At 41.7% G+C, this 25,492-nt stretch overlaps 1 protein-coding gene and 1 long non-coding RNA gene across 9 annotated transcripts in view; one reads left to right on the forward strand and one right to left on the reverse strand.

The window, feature by feature from the left end:
• Positions 1-25,492, reverse strand: part of LOC126984664 (phospholipid-transporting ATPase ID-like) — a 199,204-nt gene that overhangs the window by 72,657 nt on the left and 101,055 nt on the right. For 6 of the 7 annotated variants that reach the window (XM_050838545.1, XM_050838548.1, XM_050838546.1 and 3 more), the window contains 3 exons: positions 19,570-19,628; positions 2,495-2,707; positions 97-183 (listed from right to left, as the gene is read on the reverse strand). In XM_050838545.1, the coding sequence (XP_050694502.1) occupies positions 97-183; positions 2,495-2,707; positions 19,570-19,628 (359 nt within the window). Of the gene's footprint in view, positions 1-96; positions 184-2,494; positions 2,708-19,569; positions 19,629-20,141; positions 20,751-25,492 lie in introns of all 7 variants that reach the window. The other variant, XM_050838543.1, reaches the window with a different exon arrangement.
• On the forward strand, positions 20,759-23,123 carry LOC126984675 (uncharacterized). Of its 2 annotated transcripts, XR_007737368.1 has the most exons (4): positions 20,759-21,264; positions 21,369-21,472; positions 21,785-21,888; positions 21,993-23,123. It is a non-coding gene; the product is annotated as an uncharacterized LOC126984675 (long non-coding RNA). The 2 variants fall into 2 exon arrangements; XR_007737369.1 differs by having other exon boundaries at positions 20,759-21,472.

The following is a 25,492-nucleotide window of genomic DNA, read 5'->3' on the forward strand; positions in this document are numbered from 1 at the left end:
GTACTGAAAATGCGTGTCAAGAAGTCATAGTGTGTCGACAGTGAGAACGGTGTAGCCAGTGTAGTCTGAGCCTCAGTATATATAAGTCCCCCTCACCTTGCTCCACGACTCCTCCACCAGCTGGCCGTTCCGCAGCACCCAAGTCTTCCGGGTGTTGACTTGCCGGTCGCTGCGGTGCCGTTGCTAAGGAAGAGAAAGGGAAGCACAAACGTTAAAGAAAATGGGAAAACGTTACACCGCTTTTCTCGTATTTATAGTTTTTCCCCTCGTGTGTACCCTAATCTGATCTCTATACTGTTCTGCTCTCTGATCTACGCGAAAGAGAATGAGGAACTAACTTTCTAATTGACTAACTTTCTGACTGGTTTCTTCTTTCACTACAAAATGGGACGCTTAAACGAAGAAACACACACACACACATACACAAACAACATATATGTACTTGTCACACACTTGTTCATTTTTCAACAGCAAAAAAAAAAAAAAAAATAAATAAATAAATAAATAAATAAATAAAAAATAAAAAAAGTCCTCGGAGGTGTGTGTGTGTGTGTGTGTGTGTGTGTGTGTGTGTGTGTGTGTGTGTGTGTGTGTGTGTGTGTGTGTGTCATTGATGTACTCTGAACCACACTTGTTTATTTTTCAACAAAAAAATAAAAAAAATAAAAAGTCCTCGGAGATGTGTGTGTATGTGTGTCTGTGTGTGTGTGTGTGTGTGTGTGTGTGTGTGTGTGTGTGTGTGTGTGTGTGTGTGTGTCATTGATGTACTCTGAACCACACTTGTTCATTTTTCAACAACAACAAAAATATAAAAAAAATAAAAAGTCCTCGGAGGTGTGTGTGTGTGTGTGTGTGTGTGTGTGTGTGTGTGTGTGTGTGTGTGTGTGTGTGTGTGTGTGTGTGTCACTGATGTACTCTGAACCACACTTGTTCATTTTTCCCGGCCGCACACAAAGGATAGATAGCAAGATAACTTCATAATAGAGACCAGCACAATCACTGTCAGCGCTTAAGAGTGAATGAACCACAAACATCAGATTAAAGAAAATAAAAAAAGGGAGTGAGAATATCGCATTATGATTTCAATCCATCTTCTGGCGATAATTTTATGTGGACTTCTGCTTTGAATTTACGATCTGGATGTCTCCCTTCCTCTCGTGGCCCCACTGCACACGACTTTCTACTCTAGCTCATCTCTATGCTATCCAAATTCCTTATGCAAGAGTCAACCAGCATCATTCTTTCTCTCCTTTTATTGGCAAACTCTGGTACAGCCTTCCTTTGTCTATAAATAAAATAATAAATAAATAAAAGCCGAGGAAGAAAAACCGTAAATAACAAAAAGAAAAAAAATAATAATATAACAAATGATGAAACAAATAATAAAATAAAAATAACTCTTTCAAGTGGAGAGTAAGAAAAGTTGAACAAATAAAACGTGAAGGAAAAAACAACAACAAATAATATCCTTGATGGTTTTCGGTACTCACACAAAAATAAATAAATAAATAAATAAAAGCCGAGGAAGAAAAACCGTAATAACAAAAAGAAAAAAATAATAATATAACAAAAATAAAAAAAATAATAATATAACAAATGATGAAACGAAAAATAAAATAAAAATAGGAGTTCCTGGAAATAACAAAACAAGTCCTTCGTGAAAAAAAAGAGACAAATATAGACTGAAGGAAACAAAAAGAAGAAAACCGAACTAGATCCTCGCTAAGTCTCTATATACCAAGTCAAGTCACTCTGCTTCAAAACTGCGACCGGTACGCGCAGGAGGCGGCTTTGGGGGCGGAGCAGCGGGATGACGTCACTTGGAGCCAAAAAATACCCGCCAGTTCAGGGTGATTTAGATGTTGATGTATTTGCTTCAGTTTCTCCTGAAGAAATGACTGATTCTCTTTGACCTTTAGAAATAGTTGATGTGAGAAGCGATATAAGACACTTTCGGTTCTCACCTCAACTATTTCAGAAGGTCAAAGAGGGGATCAGTCGGGTTCTAATGAGTGTTTCTTTAGGTTCATGGTACAGAAGAAGGGTCAAACTACCTCCAGGGTCATACAACTACTTCTGGAAATGCCCCAAACTCTTACGAAAGCCTTGTCAAATATGTGAACTTGGGCGCCGAAATGTCTAGTAATACGCCCCTAAGTCTATATACACCAAGTCAAGTCATACGCAGGTTTGTGGGAGGAGACACGGCCGAGGCGTGGTTTATGCGTGACGCTGCTTGGAGCCAAACTAGAGAATGTAGAAACAGGGATTTAGAGAAAACGAAGAAAGGCGGACTAATTTAAATCAATCACTTCATCATGCCCTCCCTCACACCCCACACCGCCGTTTGTAGGCATGGAATTACAGTCACGCAATAGCACAATAAAAAGACATATTTTTTCGTCAGTGGCTTGCCTGAACGCGCTGTGAAAGAAGGCGAGAATGCACATCCAGAGTTCACATACGGCCCCAACTAGGATCCTTCTGTACTCACAAAGTCATCGTAGGCATCCTTGACGGCGGTGACGGTGAGCACGCCGATGAGGGGGACGGCGGTGGTGATCGGGGACAGGGACGAGATGACCGGGATTAGCTGCAGCACCAACAGACACAGGAAGTAGAAGTTGGCCAGCCGCTGGAACTGCTCGAATAGGTTGTACGGCACGAAGTTGAACAGCGTGTACTTAGACGTCTTGATGTAGTTTTTCTGCGAGGGGGACACGGAAAAGTAGACCCGTTAGAAAGATGGAAAAGAAGCGCCGTTAAAATTATGAACAGACAAGGAAAACATGGAAAAGTAGCACCGTTAAAATGATGAACAGACAAGGAAAACATGGAAAAGTAGCACCGTTAAAATGATGAACAGACAAGGAAAACATGGAAAAGTAGCACCGTTAAAATGATGAACAGACAAGGAAAACATGGAAAAGTAGCACCGTTAAAATGATGAACAGACAAGGAAAACATGGAAAAGTAGCACCGTTAAAATGATGAACAGACAAGGAAAACATGCAAAAGTAGCACCGTTAAAATGATGAACAGACAAGGAAAACATGGAAAAGAAGCACCGTTAAAATGATGACCAGACAAGGAAAACATGGAAACGTAGCACCGTTAAAATGATGACCAGACAAGGAAAACATGGAAAAGTAGCACCGTTAAAATGATGAACAGACAAGGAAAACATGGAAAACTAGCACCGTTAAAATGATGAACAGACAAGGAAAACATGGAAAAGTAGCACCGTTAAAATGATGAACAGACAAGGAAAACATGGAAAAGTAGCACCGTTAAAATGATGAACAGACAAGGAAAACATGGAAAAGTAGCACCGTTAAAATGATGAACAGACAAGGAAAATATGGAAAAGAAGCACCGTTAAAATGATGAACAGACAAGGAAAACATGGAAAAGTAGCACCGTTAAAATGATGACCAGACAAGGAAAACATGGAAAAGTAGCACCGTTAAAATGATGAACAGACAAGGAAAACATGGAAAAGTAGCACCGTTAAAATGTGTGTGTCATTCATTTATGATTGGTTGATTGATAGTTTATTGTAGCAGGTAAACAAGGGAGAAGTACTTTGTCACACACTTGTTCATTTTTCCCGGCCACACACACTGCAGAGATACCAAGATGACTTCATAATAGAGAAGTAGAAAAAAAGAAAGAAAGTAATAAGGAAAAGGGAACAAAGAAAAGCAGAACCGTTAAAATGAAGAACAGACGAGGAAAAATACCAAGAGAAAAAGATACATGAAAAACGAATCTGGGAAAGAAAAGGAAGAAAAAGAAGAGGAGGAATAAGAGGAAATAAACAAAGAATAATAACGAAAAGAAAAAGTAACAAGAAAAACGAATATGAAAAAGAAAAGGAAGAAAAAGAATAAAGAAGAGAGGAATAAAGAAAATTAACTAGGAATAGGAATCAGGAAAAGTAGCCCCGTTAAAATAGAAGAACAGACGAGATAATAAAAAAAAGTACAAGAAAAACGAATCTGGGAAAGAAAGGAAGAAAATGAAGAAAGAAAAGGAATAAGGAAAATTAACTAGGAATAGGAATCAGGAAAAGTAGCCCCGTTAAAATAGAACAGACGAGATAATAAAAAAAAAGAAAAAGTACAAGAAAAACGAATCTGGGAAAGAAAGGAAGAAAATGAAGAAAGAAGAGGAATAAGGAAAATTAACTAGGAATAGGAATCAGGAAAAGTAGCCCCGTTAAAATAGAAGAACAGACGAGATAATAAAAAAAAGTACAAGAAAAACGAATCTGGGAAAGAAAGGAAGAAAATGAAGAAAGAAGAGGAATAAGGAAAATTAACTAGGAATAGGAATCAGGAAAAGTAGCCCCGTTAAAATAGAAGAAAAGACGAGATAATAAAAAAAGAAAAAGTCACAAGAAAAACGAATCTGGGAAAGAAAGGAAGAAAATGAAGAAAGAAAAGGAATCAGGAAAATTAACTAGGAATAGGAATCAGGAAAAGTAGCCCCGTTAAAATAGAAGAACAGACGAGATAATAAAAAAAAAGAAAAAGTACAAGAAAAACAAATCTGGGAAAGAAAGGAAGAAAATGAAGAAAGAAAAGGAATAAGGAAAATTAACTAGGAACAAAAACTAAACTAAACTAAACTAAAAATAAACTAAAATAAACGAGAACTAAACTAAAATATATTAAAACTAAACAAAACTAAACTAAAAATAAACTAAAATAAACGAGAACTAAACGAAATTAAAACTAAACTAAACTAAACTAAAAATAAGAAAAAGAAGAAAGAGAGGAAGAAAATTAACAGGAATAGGAATAAGGAAAAGTAGCCCCGTTGAAATAGAAGAAACAAGAAAAAGGAAAATAGAAAAGAAATAAAGAAAATAATTAACGCAAAGGAATAAGCAAAAGGAAGAGAGAGAGAGAGAGAGAGAGAGAGAGAGAGAGAGAGAGAGAGAGAGAGAGAGAGAGAGAGAGAGAGAGAGAGAGAGAGAGAGAGAGAGTATTGAGTCATGTTACGATAATATTCAAGTGGCGTACCGTGTGTAAGTGTGTGTGTGTGTGTGTGTGTGTGTGTGTGTGTGTGTACCTGAGCGGATATTAAGGTATGGAAGCCCAATACTCTCTCTCTCACGAAGCAACGAACGGCAGAATACGAGAGAGAGAGAGAGAGAGAGAGAGAGAGAGAGAGAGAGAGAGAGAGAGAGAGAGAGAGAGAGAGAGAGAGAGAGAGAGAGAGAGAGAGAGAGAGAGAGAGAGAGAGAGAGAACATTTTCTCTCTTTATCTTTTATCAACCTTACTGATATCGGTGACAAGAGGAGGAGGAGGAGGAGGAGGAAGAGATTGACATTTCATCTCAGGAATAGAATAAAACTTTAATGAAGAAGAAGAAGAAGAAGAAGAAGAAGAAGAAGAAGAAGAAGAAGAAGAAGAAGAAGAAGAAGAAGAAGAAGAGGAGGAAAAGAAAAGGAAGAAGAAGAGGAAGATAATGATGATGTATAGTATCGGATGAGAGAGAGAGAGAGAGAGAGAGAGAGAGAGAGAGAGAGAGAGAGAGAGAGAGAGAGAGAGAGAGAGAGAGAGAGAGAGAGAGAGAGAGAGAGAGAGAGAGAGAAAGGTCATGAGGACGACCTTGACACACACACACACACACACACACACACAGACGGAATAGAGTAAATGAAAAAAAGGGAAGTCTCTCTCTCTTAACGAAGCTTCCTTAACAAGCGACGACATTGCTAAGTTAACGAGAGAGAGAGAGAGAGAGAGAGAGAGAGAGAGAGAGAGAGAGAGAGAGAGAGAGAGAGAGAGAGATACCAATTATACCATACCAATTTTAACCTCCTCCTCCTCCTCCTCCTCCTCCAACGTCATTAGAGGTGAGAATGACACACCTGTCCTCTCTCTCTCTCTCTCTCTCTCTCAAGAAAAAAAAATATTAGGAAAACAAAACAACGATAAAACAGGAAGAGAGAAAGAGAAAGGAAATTAGAAAAGAAAGAAAAGAAAATGAGATAAGAAAATAACAATAGATAAGAAAGAAAATATGAACAGAATAAAGAAAAAAAAAAGAAAAAAAACACTATAAGGAAGAGATAGAATAAGGAAAGGTAAAAAAATAAAAAATAAGAAAAACAAAGAAAAAAGACAAAATTAGAAAATGGAAAAATAAAAATAAAATAAAGAAAAAAAGTCCTACTATAAAAAAAGAGAGAGAAAGAGAAAAGGAAGAAAACGAGAGGAGAGAAGAGGGAGAGAGAGAGGAAAGGAGGAGGAGAGGGAAGAAAGAAAGGAGAGAAAGGGGAGGAAGGAGAAAGAAAGAAAGAAAACGAGAGGAAGAAGAGAGAGAAAAGGAGGAAAACGAGAGGAGAGAAGAGAGAGAGGGAAGGAGGAAAGGAGAGGGAAGAAAGGAAGGAGAAAAGGGAAGGAAGATGAAAGAGGAAGAGAAAGAAAAGGAAGAAAACAAGAGAGAGAGAGAGAGAGAGAGAGAGAGAGAGAGAGAGAGAGAGAGAGAGAGAGAGAGAGAGAGAGAGAGAGAGAGAGAGAGAGAGAGAGAGAGAGACGAAGAGGAAAAATGAAAAAGAAAAAAGACCGAGAAAAAGAGGAAGAAAAAGAAAAAAAGAAAAAGAAGAAAACGAAGAGGAAAAACAAAAATAGACAGAGAGAGAGAGAGAGAGAGAGAGAGAGAGAGAGAGAGAGAGAGAGCGAGCGACGAAAACACACAAAATGGCTCTACTATAAATATTTGAACCCCGCACTAAGTAAAGGTTGCATAGACATTTTGATTACATCCTCGCGCCTGAACCTCCTGACGACCAGTTACTGCGATCGACCCCTGCCAAATGTGTTGACGCCTGGCTCAGCGGGACGCCCGTTCGATACCCGCTGAGGCACGCTATAGCAGTGGACCTTCAGAGCGAGCGGTTTTATGAATGGGAGAGAAATAGAACGTGTGCTGAACCTACTGTGAGCGGGGTTAAGATTTGGAGAGGAGAGGAACGTGAGCGGTTTTCAAAATGGGATGAACACCTTCATTTGACGTGGTGTTAACCCAGCGTTGCCAGATTATCGTATTCACCACATCGTCTTTATTACTTTTAAGCCTTAAACTCTCGTACCTACACAAATAACGATAGAAAATTGAAGTTAGCGTTAAAACTCCTATTTATTGATGTTTGTTTATTTGTTTTTGCGTTCGTTATTGGTCAGAAACTACGAAAATGCAATGCGATGAGTACGATAATTTGGCAACGCTGTCTTAACCCTACATCAGTACCCTGGGCTGTTTGGATACCTGGTGATGCTGTTGCAACAAGAGTTTCATATAATGTGGTTTAGCGTTACCTCATTATGTCAGTGGGTATGGAGGAAATATATTATGCTTTTTTCTGCAATGTCATGTTTATTAATTTATCAGATAAGTAAACACGTCTTATTTTTGGTAACACTTTTTTTGTTGTTGTTTTGGTGTGGTTTAGGAAGCATGAACAATATATTATTTTTTTCATAGCTAAGCACCAGTAAAACTACTTTTACTAATAAGCAAATCTGACTTATTTCTCAAGGATTTTAGTAATGAAACTCTAAATGAAAATTATTAAGGTCATCATGTTCTTGACGATAATACTGAGGAAATGGAAACGACACTCTATGAAGTACTGTATACCGTTATCCAAGAAATGATCGTTAGAGTCCAATTTGTTGTGTGCGTGTGTGTGTGTGTGTGTGTGTGTGTGTGTGTGTGTGTGTGTGTGTGTGTGTGTGTGTGTGTGTGTGTGTGTGTGTGTGTGTGTGTGTGTGTGTGTGTGTGACCAATTCCTTAACACAAATATTCTCCGATATCAGCCACAATGACATTACGCTATTCGTTAGTGATTGAAGTAATGTTTGAAATCGAATATATGCGTATATTGGAAATAGTATCAACGACACATTATTTCTTAGGGGAGGGTTGTTCAAACACCCCAGAGTACTAACGATGTTCCAAAGCCCCAGGGTACTAACGCAGGGTTAAGGAGAGAAAAAAAAAGGGTAGGCCTACATATTTTTCAGACTTCGTATTTTTGGTGTTTATTTGTTTTTTACTTTTCTATTTTGAGTGATTTATTTCATTGCCGTTTTCTATGTTCGGCGTTTTTATTCAGATTTTTTTTTTTTACTTTATGATGTGAGTGTTCTGATGCCTCGATTGTTGTGAAAATGAATAACAACCAAGAAAGAAAATGAAAAGTGAGAAATAAATGGAGGAGGAGGAAAGAGGAGATGAAGAGAAGGAGGAGGAGGGGAGAAGAGATGAAGAGAAGGAGGAGGAGGAGGATAAAAGAAGAGGAGGAGAAAAAAGAGGAGGAAAGATAAAGGAAGGGAAGGGAAGAAAATGTTGATGTCGTGAAGGAGATGGGAGAGGAGAACTTGAAGGAGGAGGAGGAGGAGAAAGAGGAGGAAGAGAGGAAGAAGAAAGAGAAGGAGAAGAAAGAGAAAGAGGAGGAGGAAGAAGGAGAAGAAGAGGAGGAAGATGAGGAGGTGGAGGAGGAGGAGGAGGAGGAGGAGGAGGAGGAGGAAGAAGAAGAAAAAGAAGAAGAGGAAGAGGAAGAGAAGGAGGAAGAAGAAAGAGAAGGAGAAGGAAGAGAAAGAGGAGGAGGAAGACGGAGAAGAAGAGGAGGAAGATGAGGAGGAAGAAGAAGAGGAGGAAGAGGAAGAGGAGAAGGAAGAAGAGGAGGAGGAGGAGGAGGTAAGAACTTGAACACTTCTATTGTATACTCAAGGTGTGGTTAGGCTCGGGTGCCGACGGCCGCCCACGCTGGTCACAACACGCTCCATATATCGGCTCTCCATGCAGGGCCACACGATACATGACTTATTTTTGAAGGCGTGGTTGTTTTTCCTCCTCTTTTCTCCTCCTCCTCCTCCTCCTTCTCTTCATCTCCTCTTTCCTCCTCCTCCTTCTCTTCATCTCCTCTTTCCTCCTCCTCCTTCTCTTCATCTCCTCTTTCCTCCTCCTCCTTCTCTTCATCTCCTCCTCCTTCTCTTCATCTCCTCTTTCCTCCTCCTCCGTTTATTTCTCACTTTTCATTGTCTTTCTCGTCTCCACTTCGTCTCCTTGTGGTTGTTATTCATCCAAGCGCTTTACACACGCGGCGCTGAGGCAGGCGACACCCACACTGGAAAAATCTGGTAAATACAGTGTGAAGCGTCCCCGTTGCGAAGTGGCGGCCAATACGGTCAAGAATAAGCGTTTTCAGGAGTGTCACCGACTAGTTAAACGATAGCGTAAAACACGACGGACGCCACCGCCCGGGAATACCTGGTGTACATCACCCTTCAGACCCAAATACTCATGGTGCACACACTGTCGGAAGTAGGAAGATGGAGGAATTTGACGATTTGTTCCTAGAGGATGACCACAGACCACCTGTGCTTAATCCTTTGTCTATGCCCCTCAGCCAGCGGCACAGACGATTTCTCCGTGGCAAGAGTTTATGTTTACAATTTGCATGTATGAGTTCTGAGCCAACTCTAATTTTGTCCTTGTTTTAGTTTGATGTCAACTATAATACTGCAAAAATATATATTTCCTCGCCCGCACATGACGCTTATGTTAAGAGATGATGCAAGAAACGCACCAACATACGAACAAACAGGTCTGGTCCGTGGTTAAAGCCACGGCCACGAAGCAGTCGGACAACGCTGCCGGGCGGCCAGACAGATGCCAAATGTCACCAGAAGACGCATCATCTTCCCTTCTTTCCCTTGCCTTGTGGCATTGTCACTTCAGGTTCTTTTTAATGTGAAATGACAAGAAAATAAATATTTATTTAAACAACAACAACTTTCTGGGTCTCAAAGAACATTATGTTCTATATTTTATTCTTCAAAATACATTCCTGCGGGAACTTGGCTGCTGTGTGCCGTGGTTACTACTCGCTGATTGGACGATGAAAAGCGTTTGCTGGCGTTTGCCTATTGGGCAAACATCTCTGAGCATGAAGAGTCCGTTTGCGTTTGTATGATTCCGTATGACTTGTCGGTGACACTACTGAAAACGCCTAACAACTGCATACTGGCGCCGTGACGGGTGGGCCTTGGCCTCGGGAGTACTTGTGGGAGCCTACTGGGATGGTGTTGCTGCCGCCCTCTGTGTCCTGTGTAATCTCCTCTTCCTCCTCCTATTATTAATTTCTCATTCTTCATTTTCTTTCTCCTGTCTTCCCTTCTGATACTAACCCGATATCTTCTGTTTTTCTTCTTTTTCTTCCTCTTCATCTTATTTTGCTCCTCCTCCTCCTCCTCCTCCTCCTCCTCCGCCTTCATCATTTATTTATCTCATATTTTATTTTCGTTCTCCTGTCTTCCCTTCTGCTACTAACCCAATATCTTCTGTTTTTCTTCTTTTCTTCCTCTTTTGCGATCACCACTTCATCCGTTTCAATGTCAACATAAGTCACAAACTCATAGACAATCCGTCAGTGATACCAGACTACAAAAAAGCAAATTTCAATCTAGCTCGTGAGCTGCTTCCCTCTGCGACCTGGGACCAGCTTCACCTAACCGACAATACAATCGACAACGCGTGGAACAACTTCAAAGATAAGCTTTTGAAGTAAAAAACGACAGCAGATACGAAACCCAGAGCAGTATCAATGATGCGTAGATCCACCGTGGATGACCAGATAAAAAAATTAAAAAAAAAATTATAACCTAATGAAAGAGAATGACACGGCCGAAGCCCGTACACAGTACCAAAACAGCCTCAGAGCTTGTCGCACCCTTATTCGGAGTAGTAAACGCAACTACGAAAAACAAATAGCGCGTGACATCAAGACAAACTCAAAAAAATTCTTCACATACATCAGATCGAAAAAGAAAGTAAAATCCAATATTGGTCCCCTGACAGACGAGACTGGAGCTGCAACTCAGGACAGTAAACAGATGGCCAGAATCCTCAACAGTAACTTGGCATCCGTATTCACAGTCGAGGACATCGAAACCATGCCCGAGGGCCCTGACCCGCCGAGTGAGATCACGCCGCTGGAAACTGACTCAATATGCGACCAAGAAGTAAAAAAGTACTTGGACAAACTCGACACGAACAAGTCAACGGGACCCGACAGTTTGTCCCCGCGGTTATTAAAAGAGCTTAAACAACAAATACTTCAACCACTCACTAACATATTCAACCGGTCAGTTCAACTGAACAAGGTCCCGGAAGACTGGAAGATGGCGAACGTAACACCGATTTTCAAAAAAGGAGACAAAAGCGTTGCATTAAACTACAGGCCCATAAGTTTGACATCAGTGGCAGGAAAAATACTCAAAAAGATTATTAGAGACAAACTTGTTAAGTTTCTAAAGACAATAATGTAATCTCCGACACCCAGCATGGCTTCAGAAACAAGCGCTCCTGATTAACGAATTTATTAAACTTCTTCCAAGGTATATATAAGAACTGGGATGCCCACATCCCCAGTGATGTTATATACCTGGACTTTCAGAAAGCCTTCGACAAGGTACCACACAAGCGACTCCTTAAGAAACTGCACTCGGCGGGCATTGGAGCCAATCTGATCGCGTGGATAAGAGACTGGCTCACCGACAGAAAACAACGAGTACTACTCAACGGACAGCCTTCCGATTGGCTACCAGTCACTAGTGGAGTGCCTCAAGGGCCAGTGCTGGGACCCATTCTCTTCATCATATATATCAACGACCTCGAATCAGGACTGAAATCCACAATATCGAAATTTGATGATGACACCAAGGTGGGGGGGAAAGGCCCTCACAAAGACCGACTGCGAAATCATTCAGAAAGACCTCAATGACCTTATCGAATGGTCGGAAAAATGTCAAATGTCCTTTAATGTTGACAAATGCAAAGTCATGCACATTGGGTCCAGAAATAGTAACGACACATACATCATAAATGGGAGACCTCTGCAAGCGATGCAGGAGGAAAAGGATCTTGGAGTCACTATCAGCAGTGACCTGAAACACGCGAATCACTGTAAAAAAGCATACAACAAAGCCAACACTATGCTCGGGTTCATAGCGAGGAACTTCGAGTGTAAAACGCCAGACGTGATGCTATCCTTGTATAATTCCATGGTAAGACCGCACCTCGAGTATGCAGTACAGTTCTGGTCTCCTAATTACAGAAAAGACATTGCTTTACTGGAAAGGATTCAACGACGCGCCACGAAGATGATACCAACCTTAAGGCTCAACCGTACGAGGAACGACTCAAGCGACTCAATCTCTTTACATTGGAGAAAAGACGCCTCCGAGGGGATATGATTCAAGTCTTCAAGTATCTGAAAAAGTTCAATAACGTCGATTACTCCAAATTCTTTGAACTGCAAACCAACTCAAGAACTAGAAATAACGGTTTACCCATTCAGTCGAGTCGATGTAACACAGACATCGGAAGGAGTTTTTTTCAAACCGAGTCATCCGTCACTGGAACAATCTTCCCTCAGAAGTAGTAAATGCGAATACTATCAACTCCTTCAAATATAGAATCGACCGTCATTTCGCTGCGTCGGGAGTAAACTGAATAACGAGGTGCTTTCATCTGCTCCTCAATATCGAGGTGCTTTCATCTGCTCCTCAATATCGAGGTGCTTTCATCTGCTCCTCAATATCGAGGTGCTTTCATCTGCTCCTCAATATCGAGGTGCTTTCATCTGCTCCTCAATATCGAGGTGCTTTCATCTGCTCCTCAATGTCAAGGTGCTTTCATCTGCTCCTCAATATCGAGGTGCTTTCATCTGCTCCTCAATATCGAGGTGCTTTCATCTGCTCCTCAATATCGAGGTGCTTTCATCTGCTCCTCAATATCGAGGTGTTTTCATCTGCTCCCCAGGCCCCAAGTGGCTGTCGAGCAGATTAAATCACCAAAGCAGGCGACCTCGTTATGAGCCAATAGGCTTTATGTTGCCTGCATTTCCATGCTTCCATGTTTCCTCCTTCTCCAATTATTAATTTCTCATTCTTCATTTTCTTTCTCTTTTTTTCTGTTTTTCTTCTTCTTTTCCTCCTCCTCCTCTTCCACCGCCTTCATCATTTATTTATCTCTCATATTTTATTTTATTTCTCCTGTCTTCCCTTCTGCTACTAACCCAATATCTTCGGTTTTCTTCTTTTCCTCCTCCTCTCCTCCTCCTCCTCTTCCACCGCCTTCATCATTTATTCATTTCTCATATTTCATTTTCTTTCTCCTGTCTTCCCTTCTGCTACTAACAATATTTTCTGTTTTTCTTCTTCTTTTTCTCCTCCTTCTCCTCCTCCATTTATTAATTTCTCATTCTTCATTTTCTTTCTTCTGTCTTTCCTTCTGTTACTAACCCAATATCTTCTGTTTTCTTCTTTTTCTTCTTTTTCTTCTCCTCCTCCTCCTTCTTTTCCTTCTCCTCCTCCTCTTCCTATCAATTTCAATCCTTTCCTTTTCTTTCTACTTTTCTTTCTTCTCTTCTTCAAACTGCATAGTCTATCTTCTTCTACCTCCTCCTCCTCCTCCTCCTCCTCCTCCTCCTCCTCCTCCTCATCATCATCATCATCATCATCATCATCATCATCATCATCATCATCATCATCCAAAAAACATCTTGATCTACACTCACCAGATGCAGCTCTCTCTCTCTCTCTCTCTCTTACATAAATGACCGCTGGATCGATTCTATTATTTTTTCATAGAGTTTCTTGGGTAGTGACCGATATACTCTCTCTCTCTCTCTCTCTCTCAACAGAAGGGAGGGAGAAAAGATTGATGAAGAGAAAAAGTGAGAGAGGAGAGAAGAGAAAGGAGGAGGAAGGGAGAGAAAAGGAGGGAAGAAGAAGAGGAAAGGGAGAGAGAGGAAGGATGAAGGGGAGGGAGAGAAGGGAGGGATGGAAGGAAGGTATAAAAGGGGGGAAGAGAGGGAGAGAAAGAGGAGGAAGAGGAGAGAGGAGGAAAGAGAAGAGAAAGGAGGGAAGGAGAAGAGGAAAGGGAGAGAAAGGAAGGATGAAGGGGAGGGAGAGAAGGGAGGGATGGAAGGAAGGTATAAAAGGAGGGAAGAGAGGAAGAGAAAGAGGAGAGAAGGAAGGAAGGAGGGAGAGAAGGAAGAAAAATCAGACAGCGATGTATGTATAAACAGGTCGAAGAGAGAGAGAGAGAGAGAGAGAGAGAGAGAGAGAGAGAGAGAGAGAGAGAGAGAGAGAGAGAGAGAGAGAGAGAGAGAGAGAGAGAGAGAGAGAGAGAGAGAGAGAGAGAGAGAGAGAGAGAGAGAGAGAGAGAGAGAGAGTGTTTTGTCTCCTTGGTACTGTGGGCCAAACACACACACACACACACACACGTACATACACACACATACGCATAGGTACGCACACAAATGGATGTACACTGATGAATTATGTATACATACGCTACCAAAATACTTACACACACACACACACACACACACACACACACACACACTGAAAACGTATGTAGTAAAAATAAGGGAAATAATTATACTCTCTCTCTCTTTAGACAGAACTGGAGCAACCTTAGAGACATTCTGTATTATTGATGGAGAGAGAGAGAGAGAGAGAGAGAGAGAGAGAGAGAGAGAGAGAGAGAGAGAGAGAGAGAGAGAGAGAGAGAGAGAGAGAGAGAGAGAGAGAGAGAAAGGGAGGAGGAGGAGGAGGAGGAGGAGGAGGAGGAGGAGGAGGAGGAGGAAGGCGGGATGGACGTTTGTAGAATGCATGAAATTTGGTGGAAGGAAGGAAGGAAGATGAAAGGGAAGGAAGGAAGGAAGGAAGGAAGGAAGGAAGGAGGGAAGGAAGGAGGGAGGGAAGGAAGGAAGGAGAGAAGGAGGGAAGGAAGGAAGAAAGGAAGGAAGGAAGGAGAGAAGGAAGGAGGGAGGGAAGGAAGGAAGGAAGGAAGGAAGGAACGAAGGAAGGAAGGGAAGGAGAAGGGAAGCAGAGAACAGGAGGATAAAGCAAGGATAAGGAATGATAAAAGGAGGAGGAGGAGGAGGAGGAGGAGGAGAAAGAGAAGGAAAGGGAAGAGGAAGGGAGAGAGAGAGAGAGGGGGAAGTAGAGAAGGAAAGGAGGAAGAGAGAGATAAGGGAAGAGAGAAGGAGGGAATGGAGGAAACGGAGAGAACACTGGAGGAATGGAATAAAGAAAGGAAACAGAGAAGAGAAAGAGATGGAGAGAAAGAAAAAGAGAAAGAGAAGGAAAGAGAGAAAGGAGAGAAAATGAAGGAGTGGGGGAAAGAGGAGAGGAAAGGAAGGGAGGGAGGAGGAAGAAAAAGGAAATAAAGTAGAGAAAAAGGGAAGGATTGAGGAGGAGGAGGAGGAGGAGGAGGAGGAGGAGGTGTGGGCGTGAAAGCTAACAGTACCCAGGTATACATGTTATCGACTTGTCAACACCACCACCACCACCACCACCACCTCTCTCTGTTAACACCAGCGTAAAGAAAAAAAACTTAATCTACGCAATATACATCTGATGGGTGAGGTGTGGCCGTACCGAAAGTAAACGAGGATCAAGCATCTACCTGTAATCGTGCATCGTGAGGGTCCAATTTAATACTAGCTTTTATAATGTTTTAAGAATCAACGACATACACTGTTTACTGACCCCTTTTCGGATGTTTCAGGCAGACTGCAGCACGAGCGCAACCTAATGGCGTGTTGTTTTCCCCCACAGCTTAGGTTACCAGTAGTGTAAGTTAAGGGTAGCAATTTCCTCTTATTTCTCTCTTCACTGTAAAATTTCCATGTCCCTTTCTTCCTTAAAGGTACATGGTGTTCTCTTGTGGGTGGGGAGGAGCCTTCATCTATTCTGTCCTGTCCTGCCACGCGTAGATTACTAGTAGTAGCGGTAGTAAACAGACACCCTCGCCATAGACCGATAGATCTTCTGGTGTCTGTTCTTCCTATGTATTCCTATGTATTCCTCCTACTCTTAATCTTTTTTTATTTTCCTCCTCTTCATCAGTCTTCTCTACTTTTCCTCGTTCTCCTTTCCTCCTCCTCCTCCTCCTCCTCCATCACCACCAATTTCTTCTCTTCCACTTCTTCCTCCTCCTCCTACACTTCATTTATCTTATTTTCCTTCTCCTCTTCATCAGTCTTCTTTACTCTTCCTCGTTCTCCTTTTCTCTATCTCTTCTTCCACTCCTCCTCCTCCTACACTTCATTGATCTTATTTTCCTTCTCCTCTTCATCAGTCTTTTTTACTCTTCCTCGTTCTCCTTTTCTCTATCTCTTCTTCCACTCCTCCTCCTCCTCCTCCTCCTCCCACATAACCCAAAACACGATCACCACCACCACCACCACCATCACCACCATTTCTCGGAACCCCCTCAATAAACTTTGCGAGCCAGAATTAAGTAACAAAAAGCATTCTAAATCAATCTGACACACGAGACTTTACTTGTATTGTTAGAAGGAGCGAAGGAAGGAAGGAAGGAAGGAAGGAAGGGGGGAAGGAAGGAAGGGAAGGAAGGAAGGAAGGAAGGAAGGAAGGAAGGAAGGAAGGAAGGAAGGAAGAGGGGAAGGAAGGAAGGGGTGGAAGGAATGGGGGAAGGAAGGGATGGAGAGGAGGGAAGGAAGGAAGGAAGGAAGGAAGGAAGGAAGGAAGGAAAGAAAGGAAAAGAGGAGAAAAATAGAGAAGAAAGGATATGAGAAACAACAGCAATAAAAAAGGAAGAGAAGAAGAAAAGAAGAAAAGAGGAAGACAAAAACAGATTAAAAAACAAATATAAAAAAAATACAAACAAACAAAGAAAGGAAAAGAAAGAAGGAAAAAAAGGAAGGAAAAGAAAAAAAAAACGAGAGAGAGAGAGAGAGAGAGAGAGAGAGAGAGAGAGAGAGAGAGAGAGAGAGAGAGAGAGAGAGAGAGAGAGAGAGAGAGAGAGAGAGAGAGAGAGAGAGAGAGAGAGAGAGAGAGAGAGAGAGAGAGAGAGAGAGAGAGAGAGGTTTACATAGAAAATCAGACCACACAGACCCCATGGTCCAGACTTGGTGGTCTGTCCTTAAACCTAAGTGATTTTACATTAATCAGAAGACTCCAAAACGTTGCATTTCTACTCTAGTTGATATTAAATTGAAGGAAGTGACGGTCGAGCTTATTTTTGAAGGAGTCAATCGTGTTACACTGGACCACTGACGGTGGGAGCTTATTCCATTCTCGCACTACAACGTTGGTGAAGAAAAATTTGGTGCAGTCTGAATTTACTTGTCTACATCAGAGTTTTACGCCATTGTTCCTCGTGCGCAAAGTGTCATCGATCATAAACAATGTTGATCTGTCTACATTCGTGAAACCATTAAGTATTTTAAAACATTCGATCAGTTTTCCTCGGAGGCGACGTTTCTCAAGAGAGAACATGTTAAGGGTAGAAAGCCTTTCTTCGTAGGATTTGTTGCGCAAGGAAGGGATCATTTTCGTTGCCCGACGCTGAACACCTTCTAATTTAGCAATATCCTTTGCATGGTTAGGAGACCAAAACTGTACCGCATATTCCAAGTGGGGTCTGACTAAACTGTTGTAGAGCGGGAGTATTACATCTTTATTCTTGAATACAAAGTTTCTTTTAATGAAGCCCAACATTCTGTTCACTTTATTTGCTGCATCGATGCATTGCTGTGAGAATTTGAGGTTTGACGCGATTTTGACCCCCAAGTCCTTGACGCATTGAACGCTTTTGAGTTTAACGCCGCGCATTTCGTAATCGAACTTCTTATTCCTCGTTCCAACTTGAAGGACCTGGCACTTGTCTACGTTAAAGGGCATCTCCCATCTATCCGACCAAGCTGAAATTTTGTGCAAATCCTCTTGGAGGCTTTGCCTGTCTTCGTCAGTGAGAACCGAGTTACCCATCTTTGTGTCGTCTGCAAATTTACTAATGCGGTTATTGAGTCCAACATCCACGTCGTTGATGTAAATAATGAAGAGCACTGGGCCAAGAACCGAGCCCTGAGGGACGCCACTAGTGACCGGCGCCCACTCTGAGTTAAATCCGTCAATCACTACTCTTTGTTGTCTGTTGCTCAACCAATTCGCGGTCCATTGGTTTACTTGACCGTCAATACCTATTTGCTTTAATTTGTAAAGTAATTTATGATGCGGGACTTTATCAAACGCTTTCTGGAAATCAAGATAGACTACGTCCAGTGATTTGGTTACGTCATAAACAGTGAAGAGGTCGTTATAAAAGGTTAATAGATTTGATAGGCAGGATCTTTTGTTTCGGAAGCCATGTTGTGAGTCCCCAATTAATGAGTGGCTTTCAAGGTAACTCACAATTTTGTCTCTAATTATGCCCTCAAGTAGCTTACCTACAACCGAAGTTAGACTAATGGGCCTGTAATTACCTGGTACTTTTTTGTCTCCTTTCTTAAAAATCGGTGTCACGTTAGCCTTTTTTCCAATCTGAAGGGACGATGCCTTGTCGCAAGGACATATTGAATACGGTTGTGAGGGAGGAGAGTATTTCGCTCTTTGTTTCTTTCAGCAGAGTTGGATATACTTTATCAGGTCCAGGACTTTTATTTGTTTTAAGTAATTTGAGGGCTTTAAGGACTTCATCGGGTTTTATTTCAGAGAGAGAGAGAGAGAGAGAGAGAGAGAGAGAGAGAGAGAGAGAGAGAGAGAGAGAGAGAGAGAGAGAGAGAGAGAGAGAGAGAGAGAGAGAGAGAGAGAGAGAGAGAGAGAGAGAGAGAGAGAGAGAGAGGAGGAGGAGGAAGAGGAGGAGGAGGAGGAGGAGGAGGAGGAGGAAGAGGAGGATGAAGAGGAGGAAGAGGAGGAGGAAGAGGGGAAGGAAAACGAGGATGAAGACGAGGAAGAAGACAAAGAAGAGAAAGAAGAGATAGACGAGGAAGAAGAAGAGACAGACGAAGAAGAGGAAGAAGAGGAAGACGAAGAAGAGGAAGAAGAGGAAGACGAAGAAGAGGAAGAAGAAGAGGACGACAGGTGACAACAGGTGTGAAGAGAAACCAATTATCACACCTGCCCTAATGAGGAGGAGGAGGAGGAGGAGGAGGAGGAGGAGGAGGAATGGAAGGGAAGGGAAGGGAAGGGAAGGGAAATGAAGGCAAGGAAGAAAGAATGAAGGAGGGAAGGAAGGAAGGAAGGAAGGAGGGGAAGGAAAGGAGGGAAGGGAAAGGATAGGAAAATGAAGGAGGAAGGGAAAGGAAGAAAGGATGAAGGAGGGAACGAAGAAAGGAAGGAAGGAAAGGATAGAAGGAAGAAAGGAAAGATGGAGAGGCAGAGGAGGAGGAGGAGGAGGAGGAAGGAATAAGTGGAGGAAAGAAGGAAGGAAATGAAGGAGAAAGGAAGGAAGAAGGAGAGAGAGAGGAAGAGGAGAAAAGAGGAGAGAAAAAGAGAAAAGAAGGAGAGGGAAGTAGTAGTAGTAGTAGTAGTAGTAGTAGTAGTAGTAGTAGTAGTAGTAGTAGTAGTAGTAGTAGTAGTAGTAGTAGTAGTAGTAATAGTAGTAGTAGTAGTAGTAGTAGTAGTAGTAGTAGTAATAGTAATAGTAATAGTAGTAGTAGTAGTAGTAGTAGTAGTAGTAGTAGTAGTAGTAGTAGTAGTAGTAGTAGTAGTAGTAGTACTCACGGCATAGTTGAACTGTGCGTTGAACTCTGGGTTGTTAGGGATGATGTGTCTCTCCGTCTCTGTGTGGGAGGAGAGGCGGTGAGTGGCGGCGTGGTGGTGGTGGTGGTGGTGGTGATATGTATTGGTGATGAGTGGTCAAGAAAGTTACAAGTAGTGGTGGTGGGGAGTGACAATGAGTGGTGGTTTTGGTGGTGATGATTCTGGAGGTAGTGATGGTGATGATGATGATGATGATGATGATGATGGTGAGTGATGATTAGCATGGAATGAAAATAATTGAGTAGTCTAACTAATAATAATAATAATAATAATAATAATAATAATAACAACAACAACAACAACTTCACGAACGGTACAACACACACACACACACACACACACACACACACACACACACACACAAACACACACACACGCAGGTAAAGAAGGAGTGATTAATCTCTCTCTCTCTCTCTCTCTCTCTCGGTGAAAGACAGATAACAGGATAAAACCGTTGAGATAAACACACACACACACACACACACACACACACACACACACACACACACACACACACACGAACACACATTTACCTGGTTCTGGTTCTTGTTTTTTTCTTCCTTTTATGCATTTTGTTGTTTTTTTGGTGGAAGAGGAGGTGGAGGGGGGGGGGTTGATGGAGGAGGTGGAGGAGGAGGGGTTGGAGGAGGGGGAGGTGGAGTTGATGGTGGAAGAGGAGTAGGTGGGAGGGGGAGGCATGTTGGAGGGGTGTGGAGGAAGAGGAGGAGGAGGAGGAGGAGGAAAGGAAGATGAAAGAAGGAGGAGGAAATGGAGAGAAAAAAGAAGAGGAAGAAAGGAAGCTGGAGAGAAGGGGGAGGGAGAGAGGAGGAAAGGAAAGAGAAAAGGAAGAAAGGAGGAGGGAAGGAGGAAAAAGGGGAGGAAGAAAAGTGAAGGAAATAAGAGGAAGGAAGGAAGGAGGAAGAAAAAGAAAGGAAGGAAGAGAAAGGAGAGAAGAGGGAAGGGGAAGGGAGGGAGGGAGGGTGTGTGTGTGTGTGTGTGTGTGTGTGTGTGTGTGTGTGTGTGTGTGTGTGTGTGTGTGTGTGTGTGTGTGTGTGTTATTTCCTCAACATGTTCACTTTTTCGTAACTTTCCTTTCTTTTCCTTTATAATTTTCCTTTCCTTCAGTTTTTCCTTTCCCTGACCTGTTGTTTTTATATGGAAGAAAATATATGAAAGCAAATTAAGCGATGAAAATATCTATCCAAAGTTTGCTTGTGTATAGTAATCATTATTTGAGTTATTTGCGTAAGATAATGGAAGTTTTATTTGCAGTTTTCATTATTATTATTGTATATTTATTTTCGTTGCTTCGGTAATAAACGTCTGCGCAGGACCATGGGATAGCGCTGGAACAAAGCCTGGTATTACAAGATGCTTTGCCAAATCACATCAGCTATTTCTAAAGGCCAAAGAGGGGGTCAATCGTGTTCCAAGGAGTGTTTCTTTAGGTTCACGGTATAGAGGAAGGGTCACACTACCACCAGGGTCATAAAACTACTCCTGGAAATGCCCACAACTCCTACGAAAGTCTTGTCAAATATGTGTTTCCTAGGTTCATGGTACGGAAGAAGGGTCAGACTACCACCAGGGTCATAAAACTACTCCTGGAAATGCCCACAACTCCTACGAAAGTCTTGTCAAATATGTGTTTCCTAGGTTCATGGTACGGAAGAAGGGTCATACTACCACCAGGGTCATAAAACTACTCCTGGAAATGCCCACAACTCCTACGAAAGCCTTGTCAAATATGTGTTTCCTAGGTTCATGGTACAGAAGAAGGGTCAGACTACCACCAGGGTCATAAAACTACTCCTGGAAATGCCCACAACTCCTACGAAAGTCTTGTCAAATATGTATTTCCTAGGTTCATGGTACAGAAGAAGGGTCAGACTACCGCCAGGGCCATAAAACTACCCCTGGAAATGCCCACAACTCCTACGAAAGCCTTGTCAAATATGTGCTTCCTAGGTTCATGGTACAGAAGAAGACTCACACTACCACCAGGGTCATACAACTACCCCTGGAAATGCCCACAACTCCTACGAAAGCCTTGTCAAATATGTGTTTCCTAGGTTCATGGTACAGAAGAAGGGTCAGACTACCACCAGAGACATTAAACTACCCCTGGAAATGCCCAAAACTCCTAGGAAAGCCTTGCCAAATATGTGTTTCCTAGGTTCATGGTACAGAAGAAGGGTCAGACTACCACCAGGGTCATAAAACTACCCCTGGAAATGCCCACAACTCCTACGAAAGCCTTGTCAAATATGTGTTTCCTAGGTTCATGGTACAGAAGAAGGGTCAAACTACCACCAGAGACATTAAACTACCCCTGGAAATGCCCAAAACTCATAGGAAAGCCTTGTCAAATATGTGTTTTCTAGGTTCATGGTACAGAAGAAGGGTCAAACTACCACCAGGGTCATAAAACTACTCCTGGAAATGCCCACAACTCCTACGAAAGCCTTGTCAAATATGTGTTTCCTAGGTTCATGGTACAGAAGAAGGGTCAGACTACCACCAGGGTCATAAAACTACCCCTGGAAATGCCCACAACTCATAGGAAAGCCTTGTCAAATATGTGAACTTGGGCGACGAAATGTTTTAAAATACGACCCTAAGGATGGGAAAGGGGCCTGCTTGGAGCCTTGCCCGGAGCAGCGTTGCCAGATTATCGTATTCACCACTTCGTCTATATTACTTTTAAGCCTCAAACTCTCGTACAGACACAAATAACGATAGAAAATTGAAGTTAGCGTTAAAACTCCTATTTATTGATGTTTGTTTGTATGTTTTTGCATTCGTTTTTGGTCAGAAACTACGAAAATGCAATGCGATGCGTACGATAATTTGCCACCAACACAACACTCTGAGCTCGTTATTTTGCTATACAGTGAACACGATGGAGGTGGCGGCGGTGGTGGTGGTGGTGGTGGTGTCGGCGGGAAGGCCCAGTGTTGCCACATCCGGGTCGCCACACGCCTTGTTTACCTCCGCACGAGATAAAACGGGAGGCCTAATGGACGGGACTTTTCGTATAAATTTTTACCAAGTGATGTGTTCGTTCGGTAATTCACGTCTCTTCGTTAAATTCTTGTGCGTTTCGAAAAGTGTGTTTGAAATAGCTTAGAATCATTTTCTTATGCATTTTTTTACTTTTTTATTTGTTTGTTTGGTAATTCATTTCCTTAACAAATTCTGCGTCTCCGAAAAGTGCACCATTTTAATTTTTCATACAAGCTGTATACTTTTTAAGACTAATTTTTTCCCGAAGTAAACTGATTTCGTCCTTAAATTCTTCTGTTTCCAAGTATATATATTTTTTTTCGCTAACAATACAAACTTAACATTTTTCATTCAAGTATTTTTTTCGTGTTTCCAAGTATGTATTTATATTTTTCAGTAACTATACAAACTTAACATTTTTCATTCAAGTATTTTTTTTTCGTGTTTCCAAGTATATATATATTTTTTTCACTAATTATACAAACTTAACATTTTTCATTCAAGTATTTTTTTTTCGTGTTTCCAAGTATATATATATTCTTCATTCAAGTATTTTTTTTTCGTGTGATAATTCTGCGTTCCTAAAGGTGTATATTTTTTTTTTTATTTCTATTATTCTATACAAATGCAGTGATTGCTTCATTAGTTATTCATTTCTTCATTAAATTCTTGTGCGTTTCTAGAAGATTATATATTTCTTTCTATACAAGCAAACATTTTTTTCTTGAAGGGAATGGTTCGTTCAGTAATTCACTCATTTTTCATTAAATTCTTGTGCGTTTCTAGAAGATTATATATTTCTTTCTATACAAGCAAACATTTTTTTTCTTGAAGGGACTGGTTCGTTCAGTAATTCATCCATTTTTCATTAAATTCTTGTGCGTTTCTAGAAGACTATATATTTCTTTCTATACAAGCAAACTTTTTTTCCTTGAAGGGACTGGTTCGTTCAGTAATTCATCCATTTTTCATTAAATTCTTGTGCGTTTCTAGAAGACTATATATTTCTTTCTATACAAGCAAACTTTTTTTCCTTGAAGGGACTGGTTCGTTCAGTGATTCAATCATTTTTCATTAAATTCTTCCGCGTTTCCACAAGTATAGTTTTTAATTTGTATCGTTGAGTGGACCTTCGAATCTTTTTTTCCCCAGAGCAAGTTCGTTCCCCTCTTCTTATCTATTTCTCTCTTAATTTTCTTATTTTTTTATTTTCTCATTCCAATTTTTGTTTTAGTCTTTTCATCTGATTTCTTTTCTTTCTTGACCGTTTTCTGAAGTTTCTAAATATATTTCTCTCATTTTCATTACTTTCTTTTTATCTCATTCCAATTTTTGTTTGTTTTTATTTCTCCGATTCCATTTCTTCTTTCTCTCTTTTTCTCGACCGTTCATTGATGTATTTATCCTCTTCTTTTAATATATCGTATCTATTCATTCCAATGGTACATCGGCTAATGGATTCAAGGGTCATATTCTTCCGGCGCCCGAGCACACAAATTTGACAAGGCTTTCGTAGGAGTTGTGGGCATTTCCAGGGGTAGTTTCATGACCCTGGTGGTAGTGTGACCCTTCTTCTGTACCATGAACCTAAAAACACACATTTGGCAAGGATTTCGTAGGAGTTGTGGGCATTTCCAGGGGTAGTTTTATGGCCCTGGTGGTAGTGTGACCCTTCTTCTGTACCATGAACCTAGGAAACACATATTTGACAAGGCTTTCGTAGGAGTTGTGGGCATTTCCAGGGGTAGTTTTATGACCCTGGTGGTAGTGTGACCCTTCTTCTGTACCATGAACCTAAAAACACACATTTGACAAGGCTTTCGTAGGAGTTGTGGGCATTTCCAGGGGTAGTTTCATGACCCTGGTGGTAGTGTGACCCTTCTTCTGTACCATGAACCTAGGAAACACATATTTGACAAGGCTTTCGTTGGAGTTGTGGGCATTTCCAGGGGTAGTTTCATGACCCTGGTGGTAGTGTGACCCTTCTTCTGTACCATGAACCTAGGAAACACATATTTGACAAGGCTTTCGTTGGAGTTGTGGGCATGTCCAGGGGTAGTTTTATGGCCCTGGTGGTAGTGTGACCCTTCTTCTGTACCGTGAACCTAAAAACACACTCATGAGAGCCCGATTGATCTCCTTTTCGGCCTTTGGTAATAGGTGATGTGAAAGGCGGAGGCATCTGAGAACACCAGCTTGAGAACCGTCCTTGTTTATATGCCTCCCTACACTCTGCACCGTCTCTCTCTCTAATATATAATAAGAAAACACTTAAGTCTCATATTCTCAAACATTTCCAAGCCACACACCAACATTTGACGAGGCTTTGATGCAGGTTGTGTTAGTGTGTCCATGGGTACTGTTATGAGCCTGGTGATAGTTTGACAAGGCTTTGGTGGAGGTTGTGTTAGTATGTCCATGGGTAGTGTTATGAGCCTGGTGATAGTTTGACAAGACTTTGGTGGAGGTTGTGTTAGTATGTCCATGGGTAGTGTTATGAGCCTGGTGATAGTTTGACAAGACTTTGGTGGAGGTTGTGTTAGTATGAGCCTGGTGATAGTTTAACAAGACTTCTGCACCATGAACATGAAAAGCACTTATGAGAACTCGACTTATCTCCTTTGTGGCCTCGGTGCTCATCTCCGTAACACTGGCACTTGAGCCTGTGGTGGGAGGGAGCCCATTACCCCGGGGCACAGGGCCAGTGTGACATCCGGGTTACCACAGTTTATCTTCCCCAGGTTTCCCCGGGTACCCATTTATGCACCAGCCCGAGAGGGAGGGTGAACACCTGGGTGATTGGGCCCGCGGAGTATAAGCCAGGCACGCTGACCACTAGACCACGGAGCCGAAAGGATTTGAGAATACTGAGTTACTG

This window comes from Eriocheir sinensis, chromosome 57 (genome assembly GCF_024679095.1).
Source record: "Eriocheir sinensis breed Jianghai 21 chromosome 57, ASM2467909v1, whole genome shotgun sequence".
Lineage (NCBI taxonomy): Eukaryota > Metazoa > Arthropoda > Malacostraca > Decapoda > Varunidae > Eriocheir > Eriocheir sinensis.